General features: G+C 39.0%; 1 protein-coding gene across 1 annotated transcript in view; it reads left to right on the top strand.

The window, feature by feature from the left end:
- Positions 1–17,094, top strand: part of LOC144252546 (DNA mismatch repair protein Msh3-like) — a 47,886-nt gene extending 30,792 nt beyond the window's left edge. Inside the window, 1 exon segment of the mRNA XM_077794801.1 lies at positions 16,635–17,094. Coding sequence (XP_077650927.1) covers positions 16,635–17,094 — 460 coding nt within the window.
- Positions 17,095–19,143: the final 2,049 nt, after the last annotated feature.

Raw genomic sequence — 19,143 nt, 5'->3', positions numbered from 1 at the left:
AACAGAATCTAGGGCTGGGGTTGTGGCTCAGAGGTAGAGTGCTTGCCTAGCATGTGCAGGGCACTGGGTTCGATCTTCAGCACCACATTAAAAAATAAAATATGGGTATTGTGTCCACTACAACTGAAAATATATATATATATATATATAATTTATATATAATTTAACAGGATCTGGTTGTGAGTGCTATGTTTTGCTTATTCTGTCTCAAGGATTTAACACACTGCGTATGTGCATTGTCTGGCATTTAGATTAATTGTGTTTTTCTAGTTTGATTTTTTTTCCCCAATAGGTTTATTCTAAAACTATAGATGCACAAAAGACTATCATGGCATGTATTGAAAGCCACCAGTTTCAGCCTAAAAACTTTTGGTAAGAAATAGATATTCTCTTTTGTTTGCATCTAATTATTTTGTAGAGAAATCAGCAATTTTTATCCATTTTGAGAATTTTTTTTGCTGCAAACTGCACAGCAGTTAATTCAGATACCAGACCAGGTGATAAGGAGATGGAGACAAGACAAATAGAGAAAAAGCTGGGGCGCCATGGTTCTCCATCCCCTGATGAGGGATGAACAACCCAGAGCCAGTTCACCATGTTTATTATATAGGTTTTAACCTCAAAAGGATTAGTTGTAAGAAAGTTTCTTAAAGATAAACAGAACCAAAGTGGAGGTTATAAACAGCTCATTTAGAACTATCAGCTTGTGCCCATAATTCTCCACCTGTGGACAGCTCTCATTAGAACCCAAGGTTAAGAACTGATAAGTCCCTGGCTAGCATGGAATTTCCCTTTGAACAGGGCATCACCACAGCAGCTGGACAGTTTCAAATCTAGGCCTTTGCGCAGAGAATTCTCAGGAGGGACAGCTCAAGGATTATATAATTCATTCGCTGCTCCCAACATTTATTAATTTACATACATCCTAGTCCTTTTTATTTTCAAGACAGGATTTCACTAGGTTGCTGAGGGTCTTGCTAAATTCCTGAGGCTAGCCTTGAACTTCTAATCCTCCTGCCTCAGCAAGGTAATTTTTTTACTTACAAGATTTTAGCTCTCCATCTATGAATTTAGACATTATTTAGATTCCTTCCAATTCTAATTTGGTTTGGTTTTTGTTTTGTTTTGTTTTGTTTTGTTTTCTCTCCAATATGTGAGATTGAACCGAGGGGTGCTTTACCACTGAGCTACATCCCTACTTCTTGTTATTTTTTTTTTTTTTGAGACAGGGTCTCACAAAGATGCTGAGGCTGGTCTTGAACTTGCAGTCCTTCTGTCTTAGTCTTGTGAGTCACTGAGATTACAAGAATGTGTCACCATACCTAGCTCCAATTCTAAGATTCTATAGCCATATCTTTTTAAAAACTACTTTTATATTGAGTGAGAACAAATGATTAATATAAAGTGCCCAGTTGAAATTATTGAGTTTCACTTGGGTAAGGGTTAGTAATATTTAAGTTGATTATGTAACTCAGCATCCTGTCCATTTTCAGAACATACCATGAACAGAATGGGCATGGTTCACTTCAAAGCAAACTAAGGAAAAGTGGAAATCCAGATAATTTAGAAAACGTTTATGGTGAGGCCACTTGGTTCCAGACTTAGGTTTGAGTATGCCTTGGGTTTATCAAATTGGGAATGACTGGTCCCCTCCTCCCCAACCCCTCAAAAATTTTTTTCAACTTTTTGGCCTCAGTGGTAAATCACCTCTTTCTTGTGCCTACTGCTAATTCTGCAGCACTGTATGTGTATGTTTTAATAGGAATGGTCGTTGGAGATCAGAGTGGAAGTTCACTATTACACCACCTACAGCCCAGGTGGTTGGAGTACTCAGGATTCAGGTAAGATTCAAACATGTTCATTGGTCATGGTAAAAATGTTTACATTTTTGGTTTGGGAGTATGACTCAGTGCTTGCCAAATATGCATAAGACCCTGAGTTCAATCTCCAGCACTGCCTAAATAAATAAAACTTCACATTTTAAAATAAACATGCAAGTTGGTCTTTGTTGTAGAATTAAAATAAGTACTAAATTATATGCAAAATAATTTAGTAAAGAGAGGTGGATGGAAGTGAGTAGAAATAAAAGCCTTCCTGGGGAGGTAGTTAAACAGAGATCTATTTTGGTTTGATAAAGATAATTATGTAGAGAATACTGTTTGCTGGTTATTTTTTTTTATGTGGTGCTGAGGAGCGAACTCACTGCCTCACATGTGTGAGGCAAGCTCTCTATTGCTGAGCCACAACCCCAGCCCTGTTTTATACTTGTGTGTGTGTTCGGACGGGGGGTGCTGGGGATTGAACCCAGGGTCTTATACATGCAAGGCAAGCACTCTACCAACTAAGCTATATCCCCAGCCCTATACATATACACTTTTTAATACAGAATGTCTGGTCACAATTTGGGAGAAGGCTTACTTCATTTTTTATTATCTTTTAAAAGTCACAATGAAAATTATTTGAAAGAGACATTAAGATATTTAGGCCTAGCAAGACACAGTGGCACACACCTGTAATCCCAGTGGCTCAGGAGACTGAGATAGGAGGATCTAGAGTTCAAAGCCAGCCTCAGCAAAATGAAGGCTCTAAGAAATTCAGTGATTTATTTTATTAGCTACAGGGTCTTGCTGAGTTTCTTAGGGCCTTGCTAAATTGCTGAGTCTGACTTTGAACTCAAGATCCTTCTGCCTCACATTCCAGAGTTCCTGGGATTACAAGCATGTGCCACTGCATCTGGCCTATGTCACACTTATTTTTATAGTGTAATTTCCCATCAAATATTTGATTTTCAGTGATTTTCTTTTAACTCCCAATTAGGTTTTTCTACGAGTCAGATCTATGTACCTCCTGCATATTGATGATATTTGTATGGCCTTGTCTCACATATTAAGTATTAGGATTCATTAAAACTCCTTGGTTTTCAAAAAGAAACTAATTTTCCATGCTTTTTATTATTTTTAATATTTCTAAAGTGGGATCTTATTTATCTTTGTAGTCATAATGTCTGGCCCAGTGCCTGGAATCAAAAACACAAATGTTTTTTGTTGTTTTTGTTTTTATTTGTTTTTAAATATTTTTTTAGTTGTTCATGGACTTTATTTTCTTTATTTTTATATGGTGCTGAGGATTGAACCCAGTGCCTCATGCATGCTAGGTGAGCATGCTACCACTGATCCACAGCCCCACACAAATGTTTTTTGAACTTAAATTTTATCTGGTAAGGAAAGAGGTTTTGTTTCTTTTTTCTTTTGTACAAGATTGAACTCAGGTTCACTTTACCAATGAACTATATCCAGCCCTTTTTATTTTTTGAGACAGGTCTCATTAAGTTGCTAATACTGGCCTCAAATTTTCCATCCTCTTGCATTAGCCTCTCAAGTCCTGGGATTACAGGCATGCACCATCAAGCCCAAAGAATTCTTAAACTGGGCTGGGGTTGTGGCTCAGTGGTAGAGCACTCGCCTAGCACATGTGAGGCCCTGGGTTCGATCCCCAGCACCACATAAAAATAAATAAAATAAAGATATTGTGTCCAACTACAACTGAAAAAGAAATTTAAAATAAAGCAATATGAGTGTTTAATGTGAATGACAAGGGAAATATCACCATAATAAACTGCCTGCCTCCAGATTTGGCTATAGATATTTTTTATTTTACCCATATGTTTTTCATTTCTTGATCATTTATCATCTTTTAAGATATGCACTTATAATATGTGACATGAAATAATTTAATAAGGGGATGGATTATCTCATAACAGACTTGTGATCCTTCTGCCCCTGCCTTCCAGGTTGCTGGGATCATAGGCATGCACCACCACATCTAGCAACATAGAAACATTTTTTGTGGGTGATAACTAACTTTCCAAAGCAAAAGAAAAAAAATAAAAAGAATAATATTAATTTATGTCTTCACAAATTGTGTAATATCTGCCTTAATAAAAGACAGCTGGATTCTCATATCAACTTCATACAGTCTGTAACCCTCACAGTGGTAAAGTCACTGCACATCATGAGGTTTCTAAGAAACTATATTGTAGAAGCATGAGAGTAAGAGTGGAAAAGGCAGGACCGGGGCTGTAGCTCAGTGGTAGAGCATTTGCCTAGAATGTGTGAGGCACCAGGTTTGATTCCTGGCACCACATACAATAAACAAATAAAATAAAGGTATTGTGTCCATCTACAACTAAAAAAAATATTTAAAAAAAAAGAGTGGAAAAGGCAGACATCGAGCTGGAATGTAACTCAGTGGCAGAGCACTTGCTTAGCAAGCAAAGGTCCTGGGGTGCGGCCCTGAGGGCATTGTTCATTTCATCTTTTTAAAAATATTTATTTTAGTTGTAGTTGGACACAACACATTTATTCCACTTATTTATTTTTATGTGGTGCTGAGGATGAACCCAGGGTCTTTTGCATGTGAGTCGAGCTCTCTGCTGCTGAGCAACAACCCCACCCCTGTTCATTTCATCTTAAAGCAAAAATATTTTTTCAGGGCATTAAGATTTAAAGACACAGTAATGATCTCTTCAGACCATACTGTGATAGACTGGAAAGTACATGGGGTTTGTTTGTCTGGTTTTTAGTTTTGGTGAAGACCTGGATTCAGATTGTATTTTTATCATTCAAAAATGCTTGTAATCCCAGGAACTCTGGAATGTGAGGCAGAAGGATCTTGAGTTCAAAGTCAGACTCAGCAATTTAGCAAGGCCCTAAGAAACTCAGCAAGACTCTGTAGCTAATAATTAATAATAATAATTAATATAATTTATATCATCAGATCCCTACTGATCAGCGATACTGCAAGTATTAACCTTGTACAATTTTTACCCCATGTTTGGAATGTACAGGCGCTTATCAGTACAGTCCTGGAAGTGGAATTACTGGGCCAAACAGTATGAGATAATAACACACTGGCTAAGAACACAGAGCCAGAAAACCCAGCTTATTAGTTTCACTACCAGCTGTATACTACCAGTCAAGCCAATTAACCTCTCTGTAATTACCTCAGTTCTCTCACCAAAACACTTCACAACTGTCCCCCAAAGACCATGTGTTAAAGGTTGGGTCCCCAGAGTGGTACTACTGGGAGGTGCTGTGGACTTTCAGGATGTGAAGCCCAAAGGTAGGGTTAATGGGGATGCATTCAGAGGGGACTGTGAGACCCTTTCCCTCCCTTTTAGCTTACCAACCATGAAGTGAGTGATTTGCTCCACCACTCACTCCCCCCATGATGTGCTACTTTGCCACAGGCCTGAGGCAACAGAGCCCGCTTATCATGGATGGGAATCTCCAAGACTGTGAGCCCAAAGAATCCTTTTCTAAGTATTTCTGGGTATTTTGTTAAAGTGATGGGAAGCTAATGAACACCATCATGGGTCCTTATTTGTACCGTAAATGCAGAGTGTAGATAGATTTTTGGGCCAATGAGTTGAGATTTCAGATCCTCATGTTATTATGACCCAAAACATTTCTATAACCCCTGGAAGTTCCCTCTTGCCCATTTCCAGTTAATTCTTGACCCCTGAGCAAACCATGGAATCTATAAAAAATATAAGCACTAGAAATTAGAGGACAGTAGATGCAATTATTTATATGGCAGTCCTTCCGTCTTTTCTTATGGTGCTGGGAATTGAACATGGGGCCCCGTGTGTGCTAGGCAAGGGCTACACCACCACGCCCCACGTGCCTGGCCCTGTGGTGGGTTTTAAGTTTCCCATCTGTTGTTCTGCTCCTCTTAAATGCATGGAGCCCCATGTTCAATCTTTTGAATAAATTACTTTTTTTGTATTGAATTTTTAGCTATATTTCTTTGTGTTTATTTTTTCAATGGTTTCTCTGGAGATTATAATATGCGATTTTAAATTTCAGTCTACTTCCAAATAATATACTATTTCATGAAAAAACTAAGAAACTGACAGTCTAATTCCATGTATTCCCTTCCCACCCACTGTGCTCTTGTTGCTTTACATTTAACTTTTTCACATGTAACAAATACAACAATACAATTGTTACTTTGCTTTACAAGCCAATAATTTTTTTAAGAATTTCTTTTTAGTATTGGATACAGGTCTATTATAGACAAATTCTCAGCTTTTGTCTTTCTGAGAATATCTTCATTTTTGAAGGAAATTTTTACTGGATAGAGAATTTTTGGTTAGCAGCTTTTTTTTTTTGTTTTTTGTTTTAAATACTATGCTAAAGATGCCATGTAACTATCCCTGGCCTCCACTTTTTTGGCTGAAAAGTCAGTGATGATTCTCATCACTGTTCTGTAGATCACCTGCTTTTCACACCTCTTTTGATTGTTTTTAAGATCTGCTATTTATTTTTAGTTCCCAGTAGTTGGACTGTAATATACTGACGCTGTGGTTTGTTGTGTATTTATCCTGATTAGGGGTTGCAGATATTCTTGGATTTGTACATGGTCACTTTACCTTTTGATTTGTTTTTTCTACTCCCTTTCTCCTTCTAGAAACCTGGTGTGTATATGTGAGCTTGACAACATACAAGGCTCTTGGGATTTTATTTTATATTTTAAATCTTTTTCTTCTCTTTGTGTTTCCATTTGGATACTTTCTACTGACTTGACTCTGGACATGTTACCAGATGAGCTTGACAGCAGATGGATGCAGCAGTAGAAAGAATGAGAACCTTGCCAAGGAGCTGAGGGATCTTGGCTCTCTGGTTTTACCCCTGTCTTCCTGGGGCTGGGCTGTGGTGGCCCCATGGTCAGGAGAGGCAGGGAGCCCTGTGGAGAGGTTGTTTGGAGAATTACCTGCCTCTGAAGGCACAGCCTGATTGTTCCCATCCAGGGAGGATTCTTTCTTGTGTCAGTAGAGGCTGAGAGAAGCCATGAAATTCTTCTGAATGGCTGTTACTTTGTAAAATCTAGTTCATTTAGGTTGTTTGTATATTTGGGTAATGGGCCTTAAAAAAAAAAATCTTGCCTGTTTTGGTTATATGGATTTGTGCCAGTCTCTGTGATATAGGTGAATTGAGGAGGATGTGAAGTTACTTCAAGGACTGTTTTTTTTTTGGGGGGGGGGATTGGGGATTGAACCCAGGGGTGCCTAACCACTGAATGACATCTCCAGTCCTTTTTCATGTTTTATTTAGAGACAGGGTCTTGCTGAGTTGCTTAGGTCCTGGTTAAGTTGCTGAGGCTGGCTTTGAACTCACAATCCTTCTGCCTCAGCCTCCTGAGCCATTGGGATCAAGAGTGCGTACCATGTCTGGCAAGGACTGTTATTATATTTAAAGAATATAATAAGGTCATTATTATGACTATTATTATATTTTGAAGGGTTTTACCCATTGTCCTTCATAGTGACTATACCTACACTAAAGGATGCTTTCCTTTATTGAGAAGGCAGGGCCAAGGCTTTAAGGAAGTGAAATTAGTAGCAACTAGGAAGAGTCACAGGGATGACTGAGTTGAAACAACAGTCACTTGGAGTCACTTGGAGAAAGATGACCCTCAGATCTGTGAGAGGGCATTAAGTCCCCTAGGAAAGCTCACAGCTCTGCAAGAAATGATTACTGCTTCAACATCTTAGGGGTGCACACTGAGGCTGAGAACCAGGAGGAAGACCCTGAGAGGCAGAAAGGACTCAGAGGCATGTCCCAGGTAACGATTAAAAAATATTATCAAGATAATGTCAGATGCTTGCAGAGAAAATAACAGATATCATTACAAAAATCTTACAGAACATTGTTTTGAAATTGAGCAACTATTTTGGGCTGTGGATATAGCTGTGATCATTTCAGATAAGGTTCCTCTTCTCATAGAACTTATAATAGGGTGGTGGGGATAGAACAATAAGTATAATAGATAAATAATTATAGACCATAACATTTACTATGAAGATAACAAAACACTGTGTGGTGACTGTGAATGAGTAGCAATCTGAGGAAGAATGGTGGGAAAAATCTCTTGGATGAACACTAAAAGGTAAGAAAATCCAAACATGTAAATATTTGGAAGGAAGAAAACATTTCAAAAGAGAAAAAAGTAAAATCATAAGTCAAGTTGAGAGAGAGAGTATCAGGTGTTTGGAAAGAAGGTCCATGTAGCCAAAATGTAGTGAGAAAGGAAGATTTAAAAATCCTGGAGAAGACAAATCACCAGCAATGACTAGAGGTGCTGGAAAACGGGGTTCAGAACTCCCAGTGGTTGGAAACTGAGAAGGCTACTTTGGAAGGAAGGAGCTACAGAGATGCAAAGCCATTCACAAACCTTCCCAAATCCACAGCTGGTTCCCAAATTACATACAACTAGGAGACTACAAGGAATCCAGGATACAGAAACAGCTGGAAGGCTGGAAAAATGCTGAGCAGAGATTTTTGGCTGCTGCCAACAGCAGGGAAGAAGGGTTGGGAGTCTGAATTTTGCCAAGTTGAAGAGGCTCACTCAACATCATTAAAACCCAGATATGCCACACCTTAGAAGTAAAGATGATGACTCAGGAAGAAGGATTTACCATACAGGGAAAGGCAACACTCCAACACAACCATCTTAGCAAAGTGTACAATCACACTTCCACAAGTTCAAGACAATTAGCTCACAGTTTAACTTTTGGCTAAAACAAAATAGCACTCTTCAGCAGAAGAGAACCTAAAATCTCATATTTCCTGCAGTATTCAGTATACAATTAAAAACAAACAAACAAACAAACAAACATATGTGGAAAGAAAATGTGACCCAAGGTTAAGAGAAAAACAGTAGATAGTAGTAGAACCTGAGATGATCCATATGTTGGAATTAGTGAGATACGGATGTTAAAAACCAGGACCTAAAATAGGAGTCACATTTAATGAGTAAATAAGAAATCTAAACATAGGAAACATAAAAATTTAGAATTCAGGGAAAAAAAATCTAGGGGGAAAAAGCCCACAAAAAAACAAATACAGGAAAACAAAACCCCAAACAAACAAAAACTCCCACTGGATAAACTGAACAGAATACTGGAGACAGGTGAAGAAAGGATCAACTGAACTTAAAGACAAATCAATAGAAATTATGATTTCTATAGAGAGAAAAAATATGGAGGTGGGAAATCCAGAACCTGAGCATCTCATCTAGCAGTTTAACATATATATGATTAGTTCCCATAAGTGGAGCAAGATAAAGCAGTGGAAAAAAATATTTAGAGAAATACTAACTGCAGATGTCCCAAATATTGTGAAAATCAAATTTCAGACCAAGCAATTCAGTTAACCCAGGGTATATTACACACTTAGCATATTATGGTAAATTGCAGATAAAGAGCAGACTTTCAAAGCAGCCAGAGGAAAAAAGGACACATTACATATACCAGAAGTATTAGGGATGACAGGCCATTCAGAGAAACAACAGAGGCCATGGTAGAATAAAATAACATTTAAAGTGCTGAAAGAGAAGAAAAAAAAAATCTAGAAATCTATATTTAGCAAGCTGTCTTTCAACAGCGAAGATGGAGGTCTCCACAGGAGTTTAAGTCCTTTATAATTTTTACATGTTGGAAGAAATTGAAGGACAAAAAAAAAGATAGCAATTTGAGGGCTAGTTAGAAGAGGATGAGCATGTAACACCTAAAAGGTGGACAGGCGTGATGACTGGGACACCAAGAACAAACTATGAAGACAAAAGGTATAAGCTGTTAAAGCAGGATGTGAATAATGAGCACTCAGAGGCTCCTTCCTCAGAGCTGTAATTTGGATTAATAAACCACTTAATAATTCCAGTGGGACAGTGGGTGCACGGAGTACCCCAGAGTTAGTAAAATGGCAGTAAAGTTGTACTTCAAGATATTCAAAGAAAAGATGAAGCTTTACAGCCACCAGAACAACAAACATCCAACAATTTTAGTGGGTCTCAAATTTGTCTTAAATCAACAATCTTCTGCTTGGATTAATGTCTTGATTAAATATCACAATGCAAAACAGCAGCACATTAAGTAAAAGATATGCAGCTGGTAAACATGACTAGGAAATTTATAAGTATACTGCATATTCTTATGCAGTACAATTTTTCTTTCGCTTGTTCAGGCACTGTTATTTAAATAAACCTGGAGTACCTAAAATAGAATTCAGGTTTACAAGATGAAAGCTGGCAGTAGAAATGTGTGTTTTGGAGAAGTACAAAAATCTCAAGAAAGAAAAATATAGATAACATGTTTTATGCATCTTGTTTAGTGAAAGAGCTGTGGTTAGAATGGTCTAAAGCAGCAGGTGCAATGGATATTGCCATACACAGTATGAATTTTGAAAGCAGGATGCTTACCACTAGTAGTAACAAAAACATTCAGCATTGTTTTGATACTCATTTATAATAAAATATTGGGAAGGGCTGATGAATTTCTGTTAAAAGCCGCTTCTCTATGTTACACGTAACAGATGGTAAGTATTTTACAGTTTTGTTTAATAAATCATGCATTTAAATGAAGTCAACAAAAAGGAAATATAAGAATATGCAATTTTGACATTAAAGTTAGTCTTAAAATGTAAGTAAAATAAGGAATGTGTCCTAGGCGGTGAGAATGTGAGGCAGACCCATCAGAAAAACAAATTCTATGGAAATCTGCCACCAATAATCCTAAATATATGAAATGCTAAAAGTTCTTTCAGCTAAAGGTAAATGACATGGGACAAAAGCTCAATTTTATAGGAAGGAAGGAAGAGCAACGGAAATGGTAATAAGTGTGTAAAATAGTTATTTTTTATTCTTCCTTTTTCCTTCTTGCTCCTAATAATTATTTACTTCAAAGTTGCTATTAGGTAGGCTAAACAGGTTGTCATTCATAGTGGGGGGTAGGCAGTGTCACAGTGTCACTGTGACACTTTGGGGTATCAAAGAATGACAATAGTCAGGAACACCCATTCAGGCAGAATAAAACAAAAAGTCTGGGTTGGTAGAACCCTGTGCCCCTGAAGATGGGATCAAGAACACAACATTATAATTTTTCACATCAAACAACTAGTTCTTTCAATGACACTAGGGGTGGGTTGGGAAAGAATACTTTACAGTGAAATAAACAATTTTTTTAAAATCTGAAACAATCTCCAATTTATAGAAGTTTCAAAGTACAAATTTGAGTTGTTTTTCCTCAGCTAGTTGAGAAATGTTTTAAGTACAGGATTTACTTATGAACCATTTTGATAGCAAACTGCCTATTACCTTTGAATGTCAGTGAACATTTTCTACATGCAAGATTGTTTTTCCGATATAAGCAGAATCCAAATTGTGACATTAACAGATGTGGAGATACCTTCTATTCCTCAAAATCCATTTGAGTTTTGCCAAGTGTCCTAATACATTCTTCTAGCAAAACATACAGTCCAAAACCACACGTTGCATTTAGGTGTTATGACTGTTCAGCCTCTCCAATCTGGATCAGCTTTATTTATTTACTTATTTATTTATTTTTTAAAGGAGGCCTTGGAAAAGAAGGAAGAAAAGAAGGCCTGTCCTTGACTTTTTAGACCTTGAAACTTTGGAAGATCATGAGTTGTTTCATCAAATGTTTTCCCATTTGTTTGTCTGATGTATTAGATAGAGGTAATTTAAACTTTAGAAATTAAATTTATGTTGATTCTACATTATGCTCCTGTGTGTATGTATGTGTGTGCAAGGGGGGAAGGGTTTTTCCTTCAAGGGAAAGCTTATTCCTTGTCCCAGAGTCTGGAATGGGTTTAGCCATGGGCAGGTGAGTGGAGGGCAGGTCCATAAAGTCCCAGCACATCCCCCTTGCTTTCTCCCTATCACATGCTCTGGAGAAGTAGATGTCTGCTGTGGGCGCACACAGGCAGCATAGGGAGAAGCTCACAAGGTGGAAGACTGAGGAACTGAGGAACAAGGCCTCCAGTAAACAGACCTACGAGTCAGCTGATATGTTAGCTCTAGCCAACCCTTCAGGTAACTGGAGCTCTGGATGACATGTGGATCACAGCACCATGACAGACTCTGAACCAGAGTCACATCAGCCAGGCCCCTTGAATTCCTGATCCACAAAGAACTTGAGATAACAAATGATTGCTCTTTTAAGCTGCTAAGTATTGGGGTAATTTGTTACCAAAATATACAATAGAGTAATCCACTGCACTAACAGAATGAAGCAGAAAAATATTAGCATCTAAAACAGATGCAAAGAAGTATTAAGACAGAATTCTTAATAAATTCTTAATAAAACTTCCAGGAAACCAGAAACAGAATCTTCTTGAATGTAATAATGGACAACCTACAATAAACACTGCACTATATACTACTGAAAATATTCAATGGTATAATATTGAATGTTTTTCCCAGAGGGATGAGAAAATTCAAAGATTTTTTTTCTTTTTCAATAGACACTAGAAGTTTAGCCAGTGCTATAAGGCATGGGATAGGGGTGGAAGAAAGAAAGAAAAGAAAAACACAACAAAAACAAAAAAAAAAATGAAAGAGAAACAAACAAAAAAGACCCCCCAAATAAAACAAAGACTACAAGGAAATGGAAAAAGTAAAACTATATTTTTAGAAAGCATAATTGCGTATGTAAAGACTCCTGAGGAATCATGTATAATACAAGATAGCTACTAGTACTAAAAAGTGAATTAAACATTAAAAAGTATCCCAAGTCTATAACAATGACCAAAAAAATGGCATTTTACATGTAAGCAACAAGCAATTATAAATGAAAATGAAAAAAATACAATGCCATTTGCAAATTAAAAAACTGAATACCTGAGGAAAAATTGAACAAAAATACTTTTACACTTTCACTAAAAACCACAAGAAAGTGCAGAGAGAAAGTAAAGAAGACCTAAGTAAACGTAGCATGAGATACCATGCTCAAAGATCAAAAGCTTTCATATAATTTTTGACTCAAAAGCTGTTCTGTGAGAGGAATGTCTTTCAGCAGGTGAGCCTAGGACAACTGAACAAGCGCATGGGAGAACAATGAACTTTTCACAGTGAATAAAAATCAATCCGAGATGAATCGAAGAACTAAATACAAAATTAAAAACAGGAAGACTATAGAAGAAAAATATCTTTGAGAACTTAAGGCAGGTAGATCATTAACGGGGAATAAAAAAGTTGTGAACCAAAGACAAAACTGATGACTTGGACTCCATTAACTTTAAAACTACACTATTAGAAATATTATCAAGAAAATGAAAAGGCAAGCTATAGAATGGGAGAAAATATTCACAATGAATATATCTCATGAAAAAAATTATCTGAACATATAAGGAATTTCTATAAATTAGTAAGAAATAAGACAAAAATAATTTTAAAAATAGGTAAAAGACTTGAACAAGCAACTTCATAAGAATATAAGTGACAAATTAGCATTTGCAAAGATGCTTAAACATTATTAGTCACTTGGGAAATGCAAATTAAACACAATGAGATACCATTCTATACCCACTAGGAGGACTGAAGTTAAAAAGATGGTATCAAATATGATGAGGACTAGAGCACACAAAAGCTCTGCGCTGGAGACAGGGTGTTGTGGTTAGTTATGAGGTGTCCCTCAAAAGCTTGTGTGTGAGACAATGTAAGAAGGTTTAGAGGTGAACCACCGAGTTATGAGAACCTTACCCCAATCAATGAATTAATCCTGATAGGGATTAACTGAGTAGTAAATGAAGGCAGGTAGAGGAGGTGGGTCCCTGGGGGTATGCCTTTGGGGTACATATTTTGTCTTTGGCCAGTGGAGGCTCTCTCTGTATCCTAGTGCCACATCTTAAGCCTCTTTTCTTCACCACACTCTCTCTGTGATGTTCTGCCTCACCTTCAGCCCAAAACTACAGAGTTGACCACTTATGGACTGAGACCTCTGAAACCCTGAGCACCGAAATAAACTTTTCCTCCTCCTAAAATTATTCTTGTCAGGTCATTTGGTCACAGCAACAAAAAAGCTGACTAAAACATATGGTATAGTGATACAACCACCTTTGATAGCCATTTAGCAACTTCTTAGAACATTATCAATGCATATACTCTAAGAACTGGAAATTCTTCTACTACTTACCCAAAGGAAGTGAGAACCTATGTATATAAAAATAATTTTAGAAGAGCCAGGTTTAGTGGTGTACTCCTGTAGTCTTAGTGGTTTGGAAAGCTGAGGTAGGAGGATTGAAAGTTCAAAGCCAGCCTCAGGGAACTTGGTGAGGCCCTAAATAACTTAACAAGATGTTGTCTTAAAATAAAAATAAGTAAATAAAAAGGACTGGGAATGTGACTAAGTGCCCCTGGGTTCAAACCCTGGTACAAAAAACAACACAAAACAAAACAAAAACCCAATCTGTAAAAGAATGTTCATAGCATCCAGATTCATAATGGTTAAAAATTGGAAACAAGCTGGGCTTTGGTGGTGCACGCCTGTAATTCCAGTGGCTCGGGAGGCTGGATCACAAGTTCAAAGCCAGCCTCAGTAAAAGTGAGGCACTAAGCAACTCAGTGAGACCCTGTCTCTAAATAGGGCTGAGGATGTGGCTCAGTGGTCGAGTACCCTCGAGTTCAATCCCTGGTACCCCTCACCTTCCAAAAAAAAACAAAAAACAAAAAAACTGGAAACGACTTACATTAGTTCACAATCAGGAAAGGGAAAAGTAACTTAGGGTCTACTCATATAAGAGAATATAATTTCCCAATTTAAAAAAAAAAAAACAGACTATGAGACATTTGCAAAACAATATTTCATGTGGAATAATCAGCCATACTATATTCTGCATTATTTTGCTTATGTGAAACTCAAGAATAGGTAAATTATGACTGAAATCACAATGGATGCTTATGGAAAATGGGACCCACAGAAGGGACTTTCTGAGGTTACTGGTATTTCTGCATTTTGACTAGGATGGTGGTTACGTGGAGTATAATTTATGAAAGTCAAATCATACTGATTTTAGAAGTGAGCCACCTTAAATATAAAGATGCAGAAAGGCTAAACACAAAAAGGATGGGGAAAAGATGCACCATGCAAATACCAACCAAAGAAATAATAATTTAGATTTCAAAGCAAAATGTTTTCCTGGAGATAAAGGAGTACATTTCAAAATTTTATCAGGTTTGCTTTATCAGTGGGACATAAAATTCTAAATCCATAGGTACATAATGTAGCTACAAAATAGATAAAGCAAAACTGACAGAATAAAGGAGAAAAATTGACAAATTCACAACCGTGGCGGCAGATTTTAACCCATTTCTCTTAGTAACTGACAGAATCAGGTCTCAAAAAACCAGCAAGGATAACAGAAAATAAACCTGATTACTAATCTTAATTCCACTCATAGAACACAGCACCTAGCAGCTGAAGAGTACATAATCCAGTCAAGTAAATAGGGAACATTTATCAAAACTGACCGTTGTTGGGCTATGTAGCAAGCTGCATCATATTTTAAAGGATTTAAATTACATAAAATGTGTCCTCTCACCTCAAACCATGGTGCTAGCAATCATTAACAAAACTAACTGGGATTATGCCTAGGTGTGCCCTGAGAAAGACATACAGATGACACTGGGGCGAAGATGAAATTGTGATGTAAACTGGAAAATTACCTGAACAAAGGGATTATGATATGATGATGTATGAAAATTTGCTGGATCTAGCAAAAGCCATGGTTAACGTTTTAAAATATAAGGAATATAACTGAAAAAGAGACTAAAATTGAGTGCTGGCTACCTACTTCAAGTAGTTAGAAAAGGAGTAATGCAACTGAACAGGATGGAGATCATAAAGTTAGCAGCAGAAATTAATAAAATACAGAATAGATAATATCGAAATGAAAAGGGTTATCGACATACAATCTTAACATTGTTACACAAATAAATTGGAAAAAGTCCATGAAAGTCAAAATTCTTAAACAAATCCCAATTTATCAAAACCAATGCAAGCAGAAATAAATGACCTGAGAATGAAAGAAACTGATTTCTTAATTAAACTCTATCATACAAGGAGGGTTTAAGCCCAGATGGCAACACTGATGAATTTCACAATTTAAGAAAAGAGCAATTTTACAGTCTTCCATAGACTTTTCCAGTTGTATAAGATAATCACAATCTTGATACAAATCTAAAATGTGTATTCAGAAAAGGGTGTTACATAATATTCTCATGTATAAAACTAAAAAATCCTAAAACACAATAGTCAATTATAGGCAGTGATGTATAAAAATAATGTCACAACCTAAGTGGGCTAAATCCATGAAAATGACAGCAAAATTAACATTATCTGCATAAAAGAGATTATGTAATTAGTACAATACATACAGAAAAAGTTCTGATAAATTCAATACTGAGTTAAAAAAAAAATCCCAGAAACAATGAAAAGGAAGATGTTTGAATAATGTAATATGGCTATGTATAAAAAAACTTGCATCGAAAATAGTTACTGGTACAACGAAATGTCCCAATAACATTACACCAAGATCAGAAGACCCATTACCATCATTTCTTTTCAGTGTTGTTGTGGAGATCCTACAGGATCTAATAAAATAAGAAATAAAAAGCTTAAGGATTAGGGCCCGTCGCCGCCCTAAGTTGAGGGAGAGGCCCGGCCCAGCACGAACATCTCCCGGCGCTGCCAGTGCACGGCCTGGCCCCGGCAGAGGGGCACGCAGAGGCGGCGGCCGCTTGTAAGCCGGCCCTTGGCCTGGCCCGCCTGCCGCCAGCCGCGCGAAGCCGCCTCAGCAGCCGGGACGCCGCCACGGCCTCCAGGACGCCACCGTCGCCGCCATCTTGGGACGCCGGCTGGGTCACCTGACCTCCCCGCCCACCTCGGCAGCCACCTTCGCCGCGAGGGCGGGGCGGCCGGGGCGGGGCCTGGGGCGGGGCCTGGGACGGTGGCCCCGCCCCCGACCGGCTCAAGATGGCGAGCGAGCGGGCGGTCGCGGGCTGCTGGCGGTCCCCGCCCCTACCGCCCCGCCCAGCTCCGGGGGTGTGTCCCAGCCCGCCCGGGGCCCCGCGCTCTGCGGGCTGGCAGGACTACTGGACACCGGTGAGTACTGCCGCGCCTCGTCCTCCGCGGGCCACCTGTGGCGCCCGCCCGCCAGGAGGAAGGGCTCCCTCCCGGCCTCGCCCGCCTCCCCGCGCTCCGGGCGCGCCAGCACCGGGTCCCGCCCCCGGCCCTAGGAGTCCCGGGCCCCCTCATTTCTTGGGTGGGCCCCTCCACTGTCCCATCCTGCCAAGAACTCTCCTTTTCTTTGGAGAACTTTGAGGCTGCTGGGGGGGGGGTTGTGGTGTGTGAAGCCTTAACTTTCTGTCCGTTCTCTTGGTTCGCGCCGGTTGCAGTTCTGCACGGCCCAGGCGGACCAGAAAGAGTTGCCGCTCCGAGGGTCTAAGCCGGGCCACACGGGTATGCTACAAGTGGCCTCCACACCAGGGGTGCCAGGGGTGAGGAAGGCCCGTGTAAATCGCCAAAATAGCTCCCTGTGATCTGGGCCTTTGGGGTCCTGGTCAGGGAGAAAACTACCCCTCTACCCTTACCATCTGCAGATTTCCTACCAAGAGCTGGTGTTGACTGAAAGGCTTCCACCGACCAGGCAGTGTTAAATCTTAAACCCTTTCCCTCTTTAGAGAGGGCAACTTTAGGGCTGGGGTTGTGGCTCAGTGGTAGAGCGCTTGCCTAGCATGCAAGAGGCATTGGGTTCCATCCTCAGCACCACATAAAAATAAGATAAAGATACTGTGTCCACCTGAAACTAAAAAATAAATATTAAAAAATTTTAAAAAAGAGAGCAACTTTATTGAAGTAGCAGCACACTTGAAGGGGCGATAGAAGTAAGTAGGGAGCTCACTCTCTGGGGTTATATGGACTAGAATGAAAACCTTACTCACTATTTACTAGCAGTGTGATCCTGGGCCAGTTAGTGTACCACAGCAAGTACTAGTGACCATATTTGAAATTGGGCATCATAGCAGCCCACCTCAGAAGACTTGTGAGAACTGAATGTATAAAGGGTTTAATATGAAGCCTGTATGTAGTAAACACTCAGTAAATATTGGCTGCCATTATGGTTATTAATATGAGCATTACTAATATTTAACTTTCTTGAGCCAGGTACAGTTTAAACCTGGGTTCTAAGAGCTGAGTAGTTTTACCTGTGGGCATCCTCAAGTCAAAGGAATGTATCATTTCCCTGGTACATGATGGTGAGTTGCCATCAAGGTGCCTTTCACTCATAGATTTGATGTTTGGCCTAGCAGGAAAAACTTTTCTACCAGTTTCAGTTGTCTAGCCAACCCAAATCTCAGCAGCTTAACCCCACAGCATTTTATTATTTCTTTCATTTTCTGGTTTGACTGGGTGGTACTCCTGCAAGGATCTGAGTTCTCCAGGTGATGTTTCTGCTTGGCTTGGTTGGCCTTCTCATGGTGTGGTGGCCACAGGGAGTTGAACTTTCTTGCTGGTGGCTAGTTTCCTTCAGTCTTTTTTTTTTTTGTATTTATATGTGTAAAAGGGAAGTAAAAGAGTACAAAGGGAAAATTATGATTTCTCTTTGGCCTTATTTGAATATAAGTATTGGGTGTTTGAGATTTGTAGTAAAAAAAGGCTCATATACTCTTTAGCAGATGGCTGAAGACTTGCCCCAGTAAGGAAGTAAACCATCATATGGCTCTGAACATAATCACTCCTCAGGCAGGACAACTTTGGGAGTCTCTTCCGGCTTCTTGTTTGGGTAGGGGTGGGAGCTACAAGGTGCTGTGCCTTATGACTTCGGAGTATAGTGAATCTAATAGCCAGTAGTAGGAGGTATTCCCCTACCCCTCAACTTATTTTTTATTTTCATTTATTTGTATTTTTGGTTTAGTATTTTTGATCTTTTTAATTTTTTATTTGTTCCTTTTAGATATACATGACAGTAGAGTGTATTTTGACATTATACATAACTGGAATATAACTTATTTCTAATTAGAATTCCATTCTTGTGATTGTACATGATGCGGCATTTCACTGGTGGTGTAGTCCCTCGATTTGTGCTGCCTTGTGTCTTATACTTGATGATTGGAGTATTTGGGTGGCATTATCAGACGGATTGACACCAAGAACTCTGAAGCCCTACTACCCTTTCCTGGCTTTCCATAACCTGTAGCTGGGTTGGCTTGGGTGGATCACTCGCCCATTCTGCTTATTTCTCCTCCTCCTCCTCCTCCTCCTCCTCCTCCTCCTCCTCCTCCTCC

The sequence above is a fragment of the Urocitellus parryii genome, unplaced genomic scaffold (assembly GCF_045843805.1).
Source record: "Urocitellus parryii isolate mUroPar1 unplaced genomic scaffold, mUroPar1.hap1 Scaffold_45, whole genome shotgun sequence".
NCBI lineage: Eukaryota > Metazoa > Chordata > Mammalia > Rodentia > Sciuridae > Urocitellus > Urocitellus parryii.
This window is presented reverse-complemented; position numbering and strand designations above follow the sequence as displayed.